We start from the raw sequence: 16,279 nt of genomic DNA on the forward strand, positions 1-16,279 counted from the left end.
TTTCTTTACTGATGGCGGGGGTATACCCACTGTGGAAGATTGGCCAAAAGTCAAATAGTGTTAGAAAATATGCGCAGTTATTGCTAAAATAATAGAAATGTTGCAGAAAATTTGAATGAAAAATAACATATGCTATCCAGAAAAACATTGCCTTGAAACAACTAAAGATTCCTCCACGGCTCAGGAAGCACCCCTATGACAGTGTTCATGACAGGGGGCTCCCAGGGGAAGAAAGTCCAGAATGGAAGCACCTTATTGCTGATGTTGATTTTGATTGCCTTTGCCCTTTCTTCTGTCTCTTCTCTCTTGATTGCCTTATAAATAACATCAACATAACCACGTTATTCTAACCTCGCCTTCTTCTTCCTGTCGTCTTCATTTCAGTTTTTTTTTTTGCATTGAATTATGGTTGCGCAATAAATGTCTGTGTTGGCAGTCTGCACCGTGTCTGGCCTGACCTATAATCCTGTGTCTCGCTTTGCGCCTTTTTTTTTTCTTTCTTTGTGGTGAAGCCACACCAACAAGGATGCTGCTACTGAGTTTTCCTTTCTTTGACAACAAGCTGCGTATCGGGTATGCTAATATTGTTCGACGTAATGAACGGATTTACTGATTATCCATCGAAATATCATAAATGTGAGAAAGTACGTTGGCACCCCACTCTCTTCTATCATATACCGCATCACACTTACCTAGGTGTGAGCATGACTGATGGTAGCTGGCGTCCGAGTTGTTGTAGTACATCTTGGCTGCTATCCACGTAAACGGTGGGTCGGAGGGCAGAAACACCTGTATGGCGCAATGAGGAAACCGCAGTTATTGACCGACAATTTAAATATGTGTGAATAGAGAATCAGTGTAAGCACGAAAACATACGGGATTTTCTAGGCCTTTCTGCTGCCTAAGCTGTATAGCGATGGGCATCAGATCGTTCCTCTTGTTCAGGAAGAAGAGCGCCATGGATCCCCACAGCTGAAAGGCATGAAGAAGAGCAAAATGATATCAATTCGAGCGCGCGCGCTCATGCATGCAAGCACACACACACACACATGCACGCACACAGGCACGCACACAGGCACACATACACGCGCACGCACACACACACGCACCCACATGCACACACAACTGCACAGACACAGGCACACTCACAGGCTTGCACATAAACGCGCGCTTAAAATTGTTGCGCTGCTCAGACTTGCACAAAGAAAAACAAATTTGGAGGACGCTTAAGCTTCGCCTTCGAAAATGGAACGCGATAGCATTCAAAGATCCCTGGCGACGTTTAATTGCGGCACCAAATGCGTATTTATATAAAAAAAGTCACAGTTTCGCCCTAAGGGCGAAACTGTGACATGCGATAGCAACACAACAATGTCATACGAAGTAAGGTGAGCGGCTTTGGTAGCAATATGAATTGTAGTAAACATGAGCTGATTAAGTAAGCAGGTGTGCTGCGGCGTAAGTAGACCGACATGAAGAGAGACTCGATGACCACGAGAAGGCGCGTGTGAAACGGTGGTGTTGATGAGAAGCGCTTCCCGTGGGCAGCGCGTGCGAAGCGACACACCTGTGACGCTGCACTGCCGATCCGGGCAGCATTGCATGTGTAGCGTGCGTTGGAAAATGTGGCCCGACTATTACTAACTGAATGAACAAGCGTGGTGTGAGCACCCACAAGCAAACATAAACAGATCACACTGAATGACCGCAGACAACGACTGTCAAAACGCTGGCAGCAAGTGCATATACGTCGCAGCGGGCGAAGGTACGTGCGGTCTATCGCTTCAACGGAAACTGAGCGGCGAATGCACAGCGCATAGAAAAGGTCAGAGCTGTGTGGAGATAAGAGACAGTGCGGCCGGCGAGCGACGAGCGCGGTTGTTGGCAGAGTAGAAGTGCGCCCCCCCCCCCTTCCCCGCTCCCTCCGGCGCTGCCGTCCCGCTTCCTTGCTTGCGCGTGGGAGATTGAGTGGGAAGTTCCCCTTGCGCCCGGTTGCAAGATAGGCCTTTGGTGCCGGAGCGCAGCGCCGCCCCGCCTCCCTCCCTCCCTCCCATACCCCCACGCGCGACGGTCGCGTTTGCTTTCCGCCGTGTGTTCGCTCTCCGTGATAGCGCGCGTCCCCCGCACGCTACCGCTCGGGCATACGGCGCGCGGCGATGATGTTATCTATACAGAACCTCACGGCGATGGCGACGGCGATGGCGACGCCGACGGCAGAAATCCAGTTTAAGTGTCCATATAATTGCTATCGCAATAAAACGTTTCGAGGCGAGAAGGTGGTAAAGACTTCCGACGCTGCTCGACGAGTGTCCCGTTTTGATCTCGTCGAAAACCTCCGAGCCGCCGCCAGAGGCACCGGCAACAGCCATAAACGCCGCGCGCGTTCGGTGCGAACGCGGGCAGAGCGCCGACGGTCTCGACAACAGTTCTGCGCGTTGCTGGTGCTGCTACATGTCCAAATTTATACAGCTGATAAAACTACTATCCTTATTCCGTATATATAGCTCTCTACTAATTTTCTATTGCTTCGCCTTTCGGGTGAAACTGTGACATTTTTTGCCGTCACCGTCGTCGTCGCCGTGAGGTTCTGTATAAAGCCCAACGGCGATAAAATCTTCGCCGCGCGCCGTGCGTTGTGTGTGTGAGCAAAAGCGTGCGAAGGTGAGCCGGCAACCGCAGCTTAATCTCGCGCACGCCTGAAAGGAAGGCGGGCGGAAGCGCATGGTCTTCGTACACGCGCGAGGCACGGGGAGGAGGCGACGGACGGAGACAGGAGGGGGGGGGGGGGTGCGTTCTGCTCTCGCGGCTGCTGCTCACGGAGGTATCTTGAAAGCGATCTGCAATGCGGACAAAGTGCGCCTCATCTTCAAAGGGATCTGCGATGGGTACAAAGTACATATGCCGAGCGCCGGTATAGCTTCGTATGCGCTGCGCTTTTGACGTTTAGTTCGCGTTGAAGCGAGAGCCAGCGCGAAGGCCAATTTGCTCGCTGCCGCTGGCGCGCTTTCTCACTCCAGCGTTTTCACGAGTTCCCGCGTCATCGAACGCGATTTGTTCATGTTAGTCTGTGCGCGCGTGACAACGTGCTTGCTTATTTAGTCAGTAAGCGAATATTTACAACTCTATACGCCCAATAAAACTACAATACTTACATCGTATAGCTGTCTGCTAATTTGCTATCGCAATCGATGCTTCGCCTTTCGGGCGAAACAGCGAATTTTTTCTCTCGTATATTCAAATTACAATCCGACGCTCTGATGTGTATCGTTTTTTATAGGTATAGCTATTTTCTGACGGATTTTACTTTGAGAAATTCAATTTTGTTCACTAACACCTTGCGCCACACGAAGGGCCTGCCCGGTCGGGGTGGCTTAGGATGATATGGTTCGGCATGATTATTTCCACCAACGACACCGGCGCTTACGCCGACACCGATGCCGGATTTTCTGCGACAAGGGACCCTTAACGTAAAACGCAAACAAATACTAACGACGCATACAAACGGCAGTGTACCGACACATCTATTCCGTACGTATAAGTTCATATGTATGTGCTTTTGTTGTCATTGCGAAAGTTTCAGCAACCGCGACAAACGTTTGATGTAATACAAGCTAGAACAAGTATGTCGGTTAATACATACATAATAATACAACATATTTTAATATTACTGTCTAAACAGTGAGGAAACTAGTATCGTAATTTACGGGTTATGGGGCTTGGTTTGACTATTCAAAACAAGTGCTCTCTCTCTACAGGTAGGAACTGTAGGAGACGCGGATACGCAACATAATCTCTCTTCTTCTAACTCACCGTTTCTTTGGTCATGAGAGGGACGCCTTCGACGAGGGCGATGTCCGTCATGAAGATTCTGTTTTTTTGCATTGCTTCGTCCAAGGTCATTCCTTCCAGGAATGGGCTGACCATGTATTCTTCCACGCCAAACCTGGATAATGTTTTTTTTTAGAGCGCAGCTCTTAGGCGCCTGTTCCTGCGGCGAACGTCGGCGTTGTCCCTCGCAATCGAGTGAACGAGCACAGCGAAGGATAGAAGCGAACGCGGAGCGCAGCGAGGGATGAAAGACGGCGATAGCCAAGACAGCACGAGCAGGAAAGCGGCGGAAGAGGGTGCAGCGGAACCCAGAGGCAGTAAGAGGAGGAGGAGGGTATGGCGAAAGCGTGAGAAGAAAAGCGTAGTGCTGCGCAAGACGTGCGCAAGACGGGCTATGCGGCGACAATGGCTACGAGATGGTGCCAGAGTAGCGCGCGTCCTCTGTATGGAAACAAAGCACTGCATGAGCGGAGGTCTGTTTGTGGCGGCTGCTGTAAATCGCGCCCACGCGCCACCCATGGGCTGCCTTTCGCGATCTGCCGATTAGCTAGGCAGTCGCGCCACACTTCGCTCCGTTTGCAACGTGCCGCACGAGACACATTGTCAGCGCCAGCCAATATATATATCGCGAAATGAAAACACGTATAGAGCTGCGCTCAAATTTCCCATTGGGGAATCGTAATCTCCGGTGAATTTTTTAACAGTATTATGCATCAATTGCATGAACACAACGCTCGATTTTAACATTTTGCCCTGAACACGAGACAAAGTGCTCTTTATTCTTTGTTTGGCATACTTGTGTATCACGTAGCTTACCTTGTGCATCACTCTTGAATCAGTTTTTCTACGTATTCTATCAATGCACCTTCCAAATGTGTTTGAAGTAGGTCGTCGTTTATAAGAAGAAATTATTTAATGCGAAAGCATTGTACGCTAATAATAATTTGACTTTCCGTATTTTGTTTTAATATCCATCTCCAATTTTCTTATGTCTTTCGATCACAGCAAATTAGCATATATTTTTAGGCTGCAACAAAATGGCAAAATGAGCATGACTACTTTCTAGCTTCGGCTGCCTTCGAGGTACATCAAATGGCAACTTTATATTTCAATAGTCCTGTCTCCGAATAACTAAAACCATTGAGAAAAACACACGAGCAGTCAAAGAAACAGCCGATAAATTAGCGAGTAGAAACATTTGGATATAAGGCAAGATTAGATTTAATATTGTGAAAAGCTGAAGAGCGTCAATGTTTCAGGCTGCTAAATTGAGCGTAAACAATGATGTTTTCTACACAATTTCGATGACACACTCCCTCCCCCCACCCATTTATCTGAACCTCACCTAAAGTAATACTTCAAATACATAAGCAGTTGTGGAAGTCCTTGACTCGTTTACTTCATTGAGCTAATAGTTCTTGCATTGCAAAATATATTTGCTGTCCAATGCTGTTCCTACCGCAATCTTGTCCTCCACTTTCGCTCGCGCTGTTAATCTGTTGTTTTGAAGAGAGCTACGAATATTAAACATAACATATGCAACCTCCTTAGTCATTTCAGATTAGTAGCGAAGGCAAATGAAATAAATCAATGTGCACTCACTTTTCCGGAATGGCTTTGCAAAGTGTTATAAGAAAAGGGTTGACGCCTTGAACACGCTGTAGACCAAACCATCGATCTTCGTTCCAGTGATCGAGACACTGCATAGAGAAATAAGTTGGCGAATGCTACAGCCTGAATGCTTGAAAGAGATGAAATGTACTTCGGGAATATTACTTCGGGAGCTAGTAGCTTCGGTAATAGGTGTCTGCCTCAAATGGTCTCGTCAGTGTCTTCAACAAGTTTGAATAGAGCACAGCTTCGGACCGGCAGACACTGCGCTCAGAGCCACACATTACGCGGAGCCGTTTTACGTAGTAATAGCCATATGTGTATGCTTCTTCCTTTCAGCCAGTTGTGTGGAGTGCAGTGCATAAACCATAGTGTGACCCTGCAGGGTGAAGAATTCAATCACTGAATGGCATGAGGCAAAAATAATCTTGCCCATCGCCAAGAAACGCAACAACAAGAATTCTGGACTATCTGTCTGCTCCTGGAAATTGAAATACATAGCGGTTTAAGGCAGCAGGCAGTTTTTGAGAACACGTTTGACAGTGCCACATCAATACGCCTCATGCAGCAGCTCACTTGTTCAATCCGTGATGTTCGATGCAACCTTTAAGGCGAAAGCCTTAAGTTGCTCATACCCCCGATGGCCTTGAAAAAACGCGTTGTCCGGTCCATTGGTACAAAAGTTGTCATAATCAGCAATGGCTCATACGCCCCTACGCAAGCAAAAATGCAATGGCTCATCCCTCTCGTAATGCAGAGGCTACAAACAATCAGCAAAGTGAAGCGAACGGAGCATACATTCACGCACTCACGCATACAACGCAGAGAAACGCGGCGTCTAGTCGACATGCAAAAAAAAAAAAAAAGTCGCACTTTCTCCCGGAAGGTGAAGCATCAGTTGCGATAGCAAATTAGTAGAGAACTATACGGAGTAAGGATAGTAGTTTTATCGGCTGTATAAACATGGACCAATTCGTTTACTGACTCAATTAACAAGCATGGTGTCGGCGTGCACAAGCAAACATGAATAGATCACATTCGATGACCACACACAACCGCTGTCAAAACACTGGCGTGAGCAAGCAGCGAGCGAAGGTTCGTGCGGTCTATCACTCCAACGGAAACTGAGAGGCGAAAGCACAGCGCATACAAAGGTAGGAGCCGTGTTGCAGATTGGTTTCCAGATACGGTGCGCGCGACTGCCCGCAGCAGTACAAGTACAAGTACGCAGTTGCTAGCAGAGCAGAAGCCGCACCCCCTCCCTCCCGCGCTCATTCCTACTTTCCTCCTTTCGTGCACGAGATTCCAGTTCCTCTTGCGCCCGGTCGCAAGATAAGATACGCATTTTATGCCGCAGCACAGCGTCGCCCCCAATCCCTCCCTCTCATGCCCCCACGGCCTTCCGTGTAACGGAAGACGTCCCGTCTGCTCTCCGCCGTGCGTTCGCTCCCAGTGAAAGCGCACGTTCCTCGCGTGCTTTCACGCGCACGTACAGCACGCGGCGATGATTCTGTCGCCCTTGGACTTTATATGGAACCTCACGGCGACGGCGACGGTGACGGCGACGCCGACAACAGAAATCTGCTTGGAGTGTCTATAAAGTTGCAATAAAAAAACCACGCGACCTTCACAATGGCTCATACCTCCGTAAGCAAGCAAAAATGCAATGTCTCATACATCTGCAACGCTGAGGCTACAAGCGCTCGGAGAGTGAAGCCAGCAGTGCATATTTTCATTGAAATCAGCCATACAACACACAGAACAGCATGCTTTTCAATCCCCTGCTGAGAGAATGCAGCTTATAGTCGAAGAGAGACGTCGTTGGCGCGTGTCTGCCCTGCTATACAAGCGCTCGAAGCTGCAGCTAAGCGTCAAAAACGAGCCGAGGAAGCCGAGCTGCGAAAGCAACAACTCGACGATGCGAGACGGCGCACAAGCAAGTGTGCAGCAAGTTTTCGCTTTCACTTGTTACAGAAGTGTAACATACTGCCGAGATTTTGTTAACCCATCAAGGGACAATATAAACAGGAATGAAGGAAAACCAAATCTTTCTCGAATTGAATTCCCTTTGGTGGCACGATTTTAGGTTTCAGTGAAGCAATAAACTAAACTGTTGGCAATCTAACGAGGATGTATAAAAAAGTTTTGAAGAAAAGGTCTTCTTAGCTGGCTTCACAGAAATTTGGCGTATCTGTAACCACTTCCAGAAATATAAACAGCCCTTTCAGACCTCCAAAGCATCGTGGCGAGTCGCAAATGGCATCAAAGTGTAGGTTTCAAGAAGACAAGGAGCGGAAATTAGTCGCCGAGTAGTAGGTAATCTAACGTTAGGGGAGTATTCAGCGCCAATATAGTCGAACGTTACCTTATTGCTGTATAGTACTGTCGAGGGTGCACCGCTGCTGATGCAAAGCTGCCGTACGGGACACTTCTGGGAAACGGAGCGAGTTCGCTTGGACTAAGCATGGCTCGCGCGTGGCTACGATGTCTGGAAGGCGGCTTCGCCATGCCCACAAAAAGCAAGAATTCGTCGCAGAGTGGGTAAAATTAATGGCGTCGGCGCAATCAGTACCAATATAGTAAATAATTAGTCACATTTCACCATAACTGCACCATCTGCGGACTCTGCCCACCTGGCCTCATGGCAAAAAAAAAAAAAAAGTCCGTCGCGTGTCGACGCTAAGGACACAAAGTCGACGCAATTTCGTGTGAACTGTGATACGAATAAGATACGTGAATAATGAACATGAATAAGAGAAAGAATAGATAGATATAATAAACATTTATTCATAGGATCATTTGAACCACCATGTACGTTGAGCTTGTGTTCTTTAGCGCCGACGCTTGGTTGACTGTTTTATCATTACGCATAATCATAAGAGCTGCATGAATGAAATTTTGCCAGTGTAATTATAGAGGTCTGTGTACATAACTTTTCCACCTCACAACAGTGGTCCGTCATATGCCACTGCTGTGAGGTGGAAAAGAAAATCCCAAATTGGTCACATGTTCCTAACCGACGAGCCGACCCTCTATCGTTGATGATGCGGTCACAGTGAAGCAAGGGGAAGATTTGAAATTCTGCATGATCGACGACTTACAAATAAAATGATCAGGCATGGAAAATGCTTAAGTTATGGTAGCGTGTGTGAAGTTATCCACAACAAACTGCAATGTCTGCTCGTTGAGTACCTGGATTGCTAACTCCTCTCGAGAGGCAAACCAGATGCGACCTGTCAAGACAGATTCTAATTCTTTTGGGGCATGACGAAGCGGATTTTTTTAGTCATTTGATAATTATAGATAAATGTTGTTTCTACCTCTTAGATAAGCAAAGAGTATAAGCTTTGTGACTGCTCTCCTTCTAAAAAGGCGTAGTTGCGAAGGTCTGCAAGGAAGGTCATGTTGTCGGTATTCTGGGATTGTCGTGGAGTCATCCTGACAGACTGCCTTACAAAGCTCTGACTATCAACAGAACATACTAATGTTCACTATTCAAGAAATTAAGACACGCTGAGAAGCAAAAACGCCATGGTATACTCTTCAAATGCGTCTGCTTTCTCCCTCATAATGGACCTGTACACATATTTCAAGCTGCCACTGTGGAAGCAAAACAACATCGCTATTAATTATTGCCCCATCCACCTTATTCAACCAATGTCGCACCAAGTGAATATTTTTTATTTGAGGAAATGAAAAAATAATGACTGCGGGATCAGCGATATCATGATATAGGTGAAGTTATTCAAGAGGTCGAATAGTAGTTTTTCATGAAATCTGAGAAGGCCTACGGATGATTAAAAACGCTAAAGTAAATGTGTGAATTTGAATAGCGACAACATATAAAATCTTAATAACTACAAATAAAATAAAGTTTTTCATTTATTTATTTGTTTGTCATGATCAGAACTTTTTGATACCATCTCGCATATCGCTTCTTGCGAGGAGAACGGGATGAATGGGCATCATTAGTACGAAGTCGTTGCAGAGTGTGTTGCGCATTGTAAGTGTTTGTTGCACAGGCCAAAAGTTATATTTTCTCAAAATTCGTAAAACATTGGCTAACATGGATTGATGATGGCAATGGGATAATCCAATAGATATGAGCGATCCCCGCCTGTGGTAGACAGGGCGGGAAGTGACAGTCCTGCTCATAATGAAGGCCCCTGCACAAGCGACTTGATGTAAACACTACGATGAGCATTTCTTTCAGGAGTAAGTGACTCTGAGGAGCACTTAGGCTCAAAGATCTGGTTTTACACTGAACACATGTGACACTTAGCGGCGTTGTGGGCTCCGCCAACTGGAAGCCTCTCAACGTTCGCCAAGAAGCGATTTCCCTCAGGAACTTACTCTAGGTTCTCCAAGACTGTACTTGTAGACCCGACGCAGGTCGTCCATGGACTGCCAGTGGGTGACCTTGATCATGATAAGTTTGGTTTCGACCATCATCCTCGCCTTCATCGACACGATGTCCCACTGCCGATAACAAAGATGGTAAGAAAATTAACAGTGCGAGAGGAGCATGGACAGTGTTATCGATGAGTGACAACGAGGTCATGAGTCAGTGATGTTAGTGAGTCGGAAAGTACAGATAGACGCGATAAAATAAAACTGCGTAGCTGGAGAATTAATTTTCTATAGTTACTGATGGCCCTGGAACCTCTCGGTTTGGAGCAGACAGCGTCTGTACTTTGCAACAAGCACTAATTGTTCACCTTCTGAATGCACTACATTAACCAAAACCCTTCCAAGTAAAATGGGTATACAACGAACGAAAGTACTATGTGGTATTCCTCACCTTGTATTCGTGACTGAATTGTTCGTCCTCGGGAAGGCGGTACGACTGAAAAGATCAAGACATAGATAAATGCCTTAGCCACCCAATCACGAAATGATTATATGTATTCGAGCAATCTTTGTGCGAATGCACTGACGTACTACCATTACGTAGGACAACTTGCAGCCCAATGAGCACCAATTAAGGCTAAATCCAGTTTTGCAGGCCTTAAGAATTGTAGAAATGTCTTCGTCACCCTCCGCTGCAATGGCTTATGCGGTAGGCATCCGGAAATTGTTTGTTCCGACAGTGGCCTATGATCAACGCGAGTTAACTACCTCGCCTTCCCCCTTTCCCCCTGCTCTTATCTTTTGTTTCGTTTGTCTCTCTATTTTCGCCAATGCCAACTGTCGTTTTAAGTCACACGGCGCCTAGGCTTGATTTAATGTAACGGTATGTCCTTCTCCAACGCAAGCACGCCAAACAAATATGCCAAAAACTAACAGTAATTGAGGTCATAGCGCTGGATCAACAAGGACAAGAACGACTACTGGAAGAGCGCTAACTATCAAGTGATTTTATTACAAAGAGCATTTTGCTTATACCTACACAAACAATAGAAATCATCGCACGTGCAAACCAGCGTTTTCAACATAGGCAATTTCTCTTCTGCTCAGAGTATTTCTAAATGGGCCCCGTACTAGCCATTGGCTAAGGGACCATACAGATTGTGTGTATCTTGTAAAATGAAAAGTATATGTGTGTAATAAAGAAAGAAAGAAAGTAATTGAAGGGGCGCAGACGCAGTTAGCACCCTCTTTTGCAATCAAGCTTGCTTCAACGATTTCCCCCGCATCCGTATTTCTAAACATAACGGAACAAGCCTTAAGCCGCGGTTCACAACCACAATCGTTACAGTGCACTTTCCTTAAATAAGTAAATAAAATAAACTTTCTTGGCGAGGCGGGATTCGAACCCGGGTACTCACGGTCCGAAGGCGAGCGTTATAACCACTAGGATATACACCCACGCTTGTAGAACATGCATTTATGGGAACCATATGATTGCGTTGTACCAACGATTGTAACAGAACTTGCTATGGGCAAGGGAAAGAGAAAATGAGAGCGAAAGAGAGACATTTAAAGAAAGAGAGAGAGAAAGAAAGAGAAACACAGATAGAGAAAAAGAGAGAGACAGAAAGAAATGAAAAATGAAACGCTGCACATGAAAAAAAAAATATCAAAGCGTCAGAAATGGTGTCAAAGAGACGCTACGGGTTAAAAACAAACCGACTGAAGCCGCGGCTGTGTAGCCGGCTTTAAGCCAACAGTAATAAAACCTCCCAGCAGATGGCGCGACAGCAGGGCGAACGCGGGAAACTTGAATTGAATTCAGCACAACCTGCATTGCAATGATCATGGGAGGAGTGAGAGGGGAGGTGAAGAGTGTGAGGGTTGGGAGGGGGAAGAAGAGAGGGTGTTAGGTATCAGGGGTGTCAGAAGATTCAACATCATTTGCAGCGAAGCAAACAGATATGCGGCCAATTTTTTGGGCGTTAAGGCGTAGCGCTGCTGAGCACGAGGTCACGGGATCGAATCCCGGCCGCGGCGGCCGTATATCGATGGAGGCGAAATGCAAAAACGCCCGTGTGCTTGCGTTGTAGAGCACGTTAAAAAGCCCCAGGTGGGCCAAATTAATCCGAAGCTATCCTCTACGGCGTGCCTCATAATCAGAGCTGGTTTTTGCACGTAAAACCCCAGAAAGAAGAAGAGGGTGATATTCCCAACAGCAATGATTTGTGGTCAAAATTAGTTTGATGTCTGAAAATTGGATGGTGTTATTACTGGTAGCTCATGCGTAATAACCAGATTATCCGGGCATTCATTCAACACTGCAACCCTGTCAGTCACTGGTGCAGTGTTATTTGAATTGAATTCATGCAGCACTAGGTAGCCCTCCACATAGCGAAATATTTCTATCTTTAACGTCACCATTTTTTCATATATACGTCTGTCACGGTGGGCGAGAAACAGGCCGCTCAAGGCAGGGGCCAGGCATGACCTGATACAAACTCATCACTTCTGATGAAAGATGAACCCATCACATTCAACATATGTTGACCTTAGATACAGGACCAGAAGCTCTAGGAACCCGCCAGATGAAATGCCTGTCTGAGTTTGAAACGCGATTACGCCATAGTTATCTATACAGTCTTCAATATATCGCATTAGGGCAGCTTGAGGCATGGAGAAGTACAAATCTTGAACATCGATAGGGCCAACTGACATTCCTTTGTCTTGAGTTTCCCTTAGATACTCTACTACTTCATTTGAGCGTTTCACCAGGAAAGGGTCGGCAGCACGGAACAACCTAAGCTTATGTTGCAGAAAACGTGCAATCTCATTCTTCCTCGTACCTGTTTCGGAAACAATTTCTTCAAAGGTCATTCTAATTTGTGGGTCCACACAGAAAACATTACTTTTAAATGAAGATCCTAACTATTACAATGCATTTCGCCAGGTGGGAAAGATTAAATTGAGAGCATAACCTTTTTCCTTCCGCTTTTACTTTCTGCAGTGAGACATCATTACATCGCTTCAATACAGACGAAAATGCTTCAGAAGCTTTAGATTTTAACTCACCCTCAGTGAGAACGACAAAGCCTCCCTCTTTGTCTGCCGGCAGGACAAAGGAAAAAAAATCTCCAGCCCTTCCCCTGTCGAGAAAATGGGGGTAAGCGAAGCTTGTCGTGTGTCTACCTTTATATACAACTTTTCCTACCCCTTCGTACTACTTGTTCTTCCGTTTCCTTCGGATTTTCCTTCCCTTTCGTCCAACTTTCGAGCCTCGGCTACAGAATCCCTCACGGTCTGGTCGGCACGTCTACGGATATGTCGACAACGGTGCATCAAATCCAGCGTTGTCGCTTGCGTGCGATGTCTCGACTTTGCTCGGCGGCGTGGTTAGCAGCATTCGCCCGCCAATGCCGCTTGCGATTCTTCGAAATGAAATTGTTTCAAAATTAAATTTGTCCGTCAATAAAGACAATGAATAACTCATATCCGTTTAAGCAGTGGCTAATACCCCTGTAAACGCGACCTCTCCATTACGACGACAGCAGAGAAGTCAACGCTAGAATGATGAGCGGCAACGGAGATAGCTGTGGAAAGAAGACGACGACTACGAACGCGGGAGCAGTGGCGCAAGCGCGTGCCGAGCACGAGCGCGAGCGCAACCCGAGGGGCGCCAACGAGCCAGCTGCGGAAGAAGACGACGACGCTCGAGCCAATGCTGATGATGATAGTTTTCCGCGTACACCGACTCCGACACAAGTGAGCCAATTCAAGCTGCGCTTGAAAAATGGACGCGACAGGCGCTGTCAGGTCCATTTTTTTATGCGGAGCACTCTTTGCGAACTTCAGGAGCTTTGAGGGTATTTATCTAGCATCTTACGTCGTGATGCTGTCGTGGTTGTTTCTTCAACTGGATATATATCAGAATAGGCATGGAGGGCATAACATGCATGCATAGATAACATTAATGCCATGTCATGACATCAATGGCATGTCTGTCATAATGTCTGGCATGTATGTCATAACATATACGGTGAGAATGGCAGGGTGCCGTCGTCATCGTTTCTTTAACTCGACAAATATCAGGATATGAGTGACATGCATACATGCATGACCGGACATAGATGACATGCTTTCCATGACAAGAATGACATGGATGGCCGGACATGTCGTTGGCGTCATGACATGAATCCAAGACATGCACGCGCATGTTATGTCATGACATCAAGGACAACACATGCTTGTCATGGGATTTGGGTCATGACATAAATGGTATGTATGGCATGATGCCGTCGTTGTCGTTTCATTACCTCGATATATATATGTAATTATGAATGGCATGACATGCGTACATAAATATACATTACATAAATTTCATCATGTGAGTACAATACGTGTCATGGCATGATTTCCATGAATTACATGATGTACATGTCATGCACATCATGCCATATCATGTCATTCTTGTCGTATCATGCACGCATGCCTGGTCACATATATACTGATACTTATCGAGTAAAAGAAACGACCGCGACTCCATCACCTTATGTCATTAATTAGAAACAAGCCATGTCATTCATGTCATGGGTATTCTAATACATAAAAATGGACCTGACATGAATGACAATCATGTAATGATATGAATGACATGCATGACATCACATAAATGTTATAAATGATATGGCTCTGCTGGATAGAATGACGTGACATCTATTTCTTTAACGGGACATATTCTTGATATGCATGCCATGAATGGCATGTCATGGAGTGCATGTCATAACATGACTGGTTACATGACATGCTCCTGATGATGTCATGACTTATACGCATGACGTAAATGACATAAATTCATGACATGCATACATGCATGCAAGTTATGAAATTATTACCATGACAAGAACTTTTGCCTAACCAGAGACCAAGTTGTCTACTAATTTGGGCCGACAGCTGTATTCGTGTTCGTGATGCCGTGATGGTCTTTGCATCGTCATGCCAGCATCGTAATCCGACTCTCCAATCTGATTCTCACGTGGTACCTGTGCTCGAGCCAGATGGCACGCGTAAGAAGATCCCGACATCTGGGCAACAGAGCACCGCGTTGGGGTTGAACCCGCTCAAAAAGCGATTGAAAAGGAAGGTTCTCACAAGCGTTGATTTCCGAACGCCGGACAGCAACGCGCATTCTCCTTGCTCCCGAAGCACGTACCGGGCTTTCACGGCACTTCTCGTTTTTACCAGGCCGCTTTATCAACGATCGAGGCCTGCTGTTTCCTGGTGCACGTAGTGTCCGAGTAAGACAACGCTGCACCCAATTCCACTATGGCAGCGTCATTACGGTTCGGCCAATTAGAGCAGTGCTAGAGCACTGCACGGGCCGATTTTTTCAGCCCGGGCCCGGCCCGGGCCCATTTTTACGTTGGGCTGCCCGCCCGAGCCCGACTAAAGTTTTATGGGGAGACCCGGCCCGGGCCCGCAAATATTCTACGTTACCCGCCCGGCCGGCCCGCCACCCCTTTACCTTAGGCCCGAGCCCGGCCCCAGACCGAAAAAAACATGTTTTTCAGAGTCGAGACGCGCGAGGATAACTCGATGCAGGTTACATGCCCACTACCAGAAAGTCCGAGCCCGGCCCTGGCCCGCGTCAAAAAACCCGAACCCGGCCCGGGCCCGGGTCACAAAGCACATGCCGCGCCCGAGCCCGTGAAAAAACTCCCCTACCCGGCCCCGCCCGGCCCACGGGCCGGGCCGGGCCCGGGATTTCGGGTAAGCCTGAGCCCGTGCAGCGCTCTAAGCAGTGCACCACGCTCGTCCGAATGTCTATAAAAGGACAAGGGCTGCAGTTGTGCCACAGCATCGCTGTCAAATCACCCATTTGTGTCCTCCAAGTGGTTCCGCGTGCTGCCGTCGGTGAGGATTTAGTTTTTGCGTTTCTTACCCATCTGACGCCTCCATGCCGCTCGTGGACGTGAATTCGATGGTTCATAGCAATAATTCAATCGTCGTTACCGTCATCGTCCTCTTGGGGTTGTCATCACCCACATGCAGTCTCACATTAATATAGTTCGCCGTACTCGTGTCAAACACAAAAATACTGGATTTACACAAACACATTGGTCAACCTGCTAAAGCTTTGCGGAAACACAAGCAATGCTGTTTAGCCAGCTGCCTGCTAAATGCTTCGCATAACGTCGATTCCCACAGTACGTGGGGTCTGCACAAGTTTTCTTAGTCGCCATCTGTCTTACGCCGTTCATTCCTATAGTGAACCATTTTGTTTTGCAGTGTGTTTGGGCAGTAGGGTAAATAGATGACCTCCTTACTGGTGGCGCACGAGACTGCGCTGCGCCGCTTGAGCCCGACGAACGTGAAGTTTGTTGGGGCGCTTCTGCGTTTGCCTCAATTCTCTTTCGCGGACGTTCCCTATGTCGACGGACACGTTCTGCCGTGGTCAGTGGAGTTAATTATCCGTCTGTCTTGCTCTTGGAGT

The 16,279-nt window shown here is 46.9% G+C and overlaps 1 protein-coding gene across 2 annotated transcripts in view; it reads right to left on the bottom strand.

The window, feature by feature from the left end:
- The window catches only part of LOC119449406 (allene oxide synthase-lipoxygenase protein), a 65,329-nt gene that overhangs the window by 23,316 nt on the left and 25,734 nt on the right, over positions 1 to 16,279 (bottom strand). For both annotated transcript variants that reach the window (XM_037712576.2, XM_037712575.2), the window contains exons 4-9: positions 10,241 to 10,285; positions 9,793 to 9,918; positions 5,431 to 5,528; positions 3,811 to 3,943; positions 877 to 972; positions 693 to 789 (exon numbers count right to left, since the gene is read on the bottom strand). In XM_037712576.2, coding sequence (XP_037568504.1) covers positions 693 to 789; positions 877 to 972; positions 3,811 to 3,943; positions 5,431 to 5,528; positions 9,793 to 9,918; positions 10,241 to 10,285 — 595 coding nt within the window. The remainder of the gene's footprint in view (positions 1 to 692; positions 790 to 876; positions 973 to 3,810; positions 3,944 to 5,430; positions 5,529 to 9,792; positions 9,919 to 10,240; positions 10,286 to 16,279) is intronic.

The sequence above is a fragment of the Dermacentor silvarum genome, chromosome 4, assembly GCF_013339745.2.
Source record: "Dermacentor silvarum isolate Dsil-2018 chromosome 4, BIME_Dsil_1.4, whole genome shotgun sequence".
Taxonomy (NCBI): Eukaryota; Metazoa; Arthropoda; class Arachnida; order Ixodida; family Ixodidae; genus Dermacentor; species Dermacentor silvarum.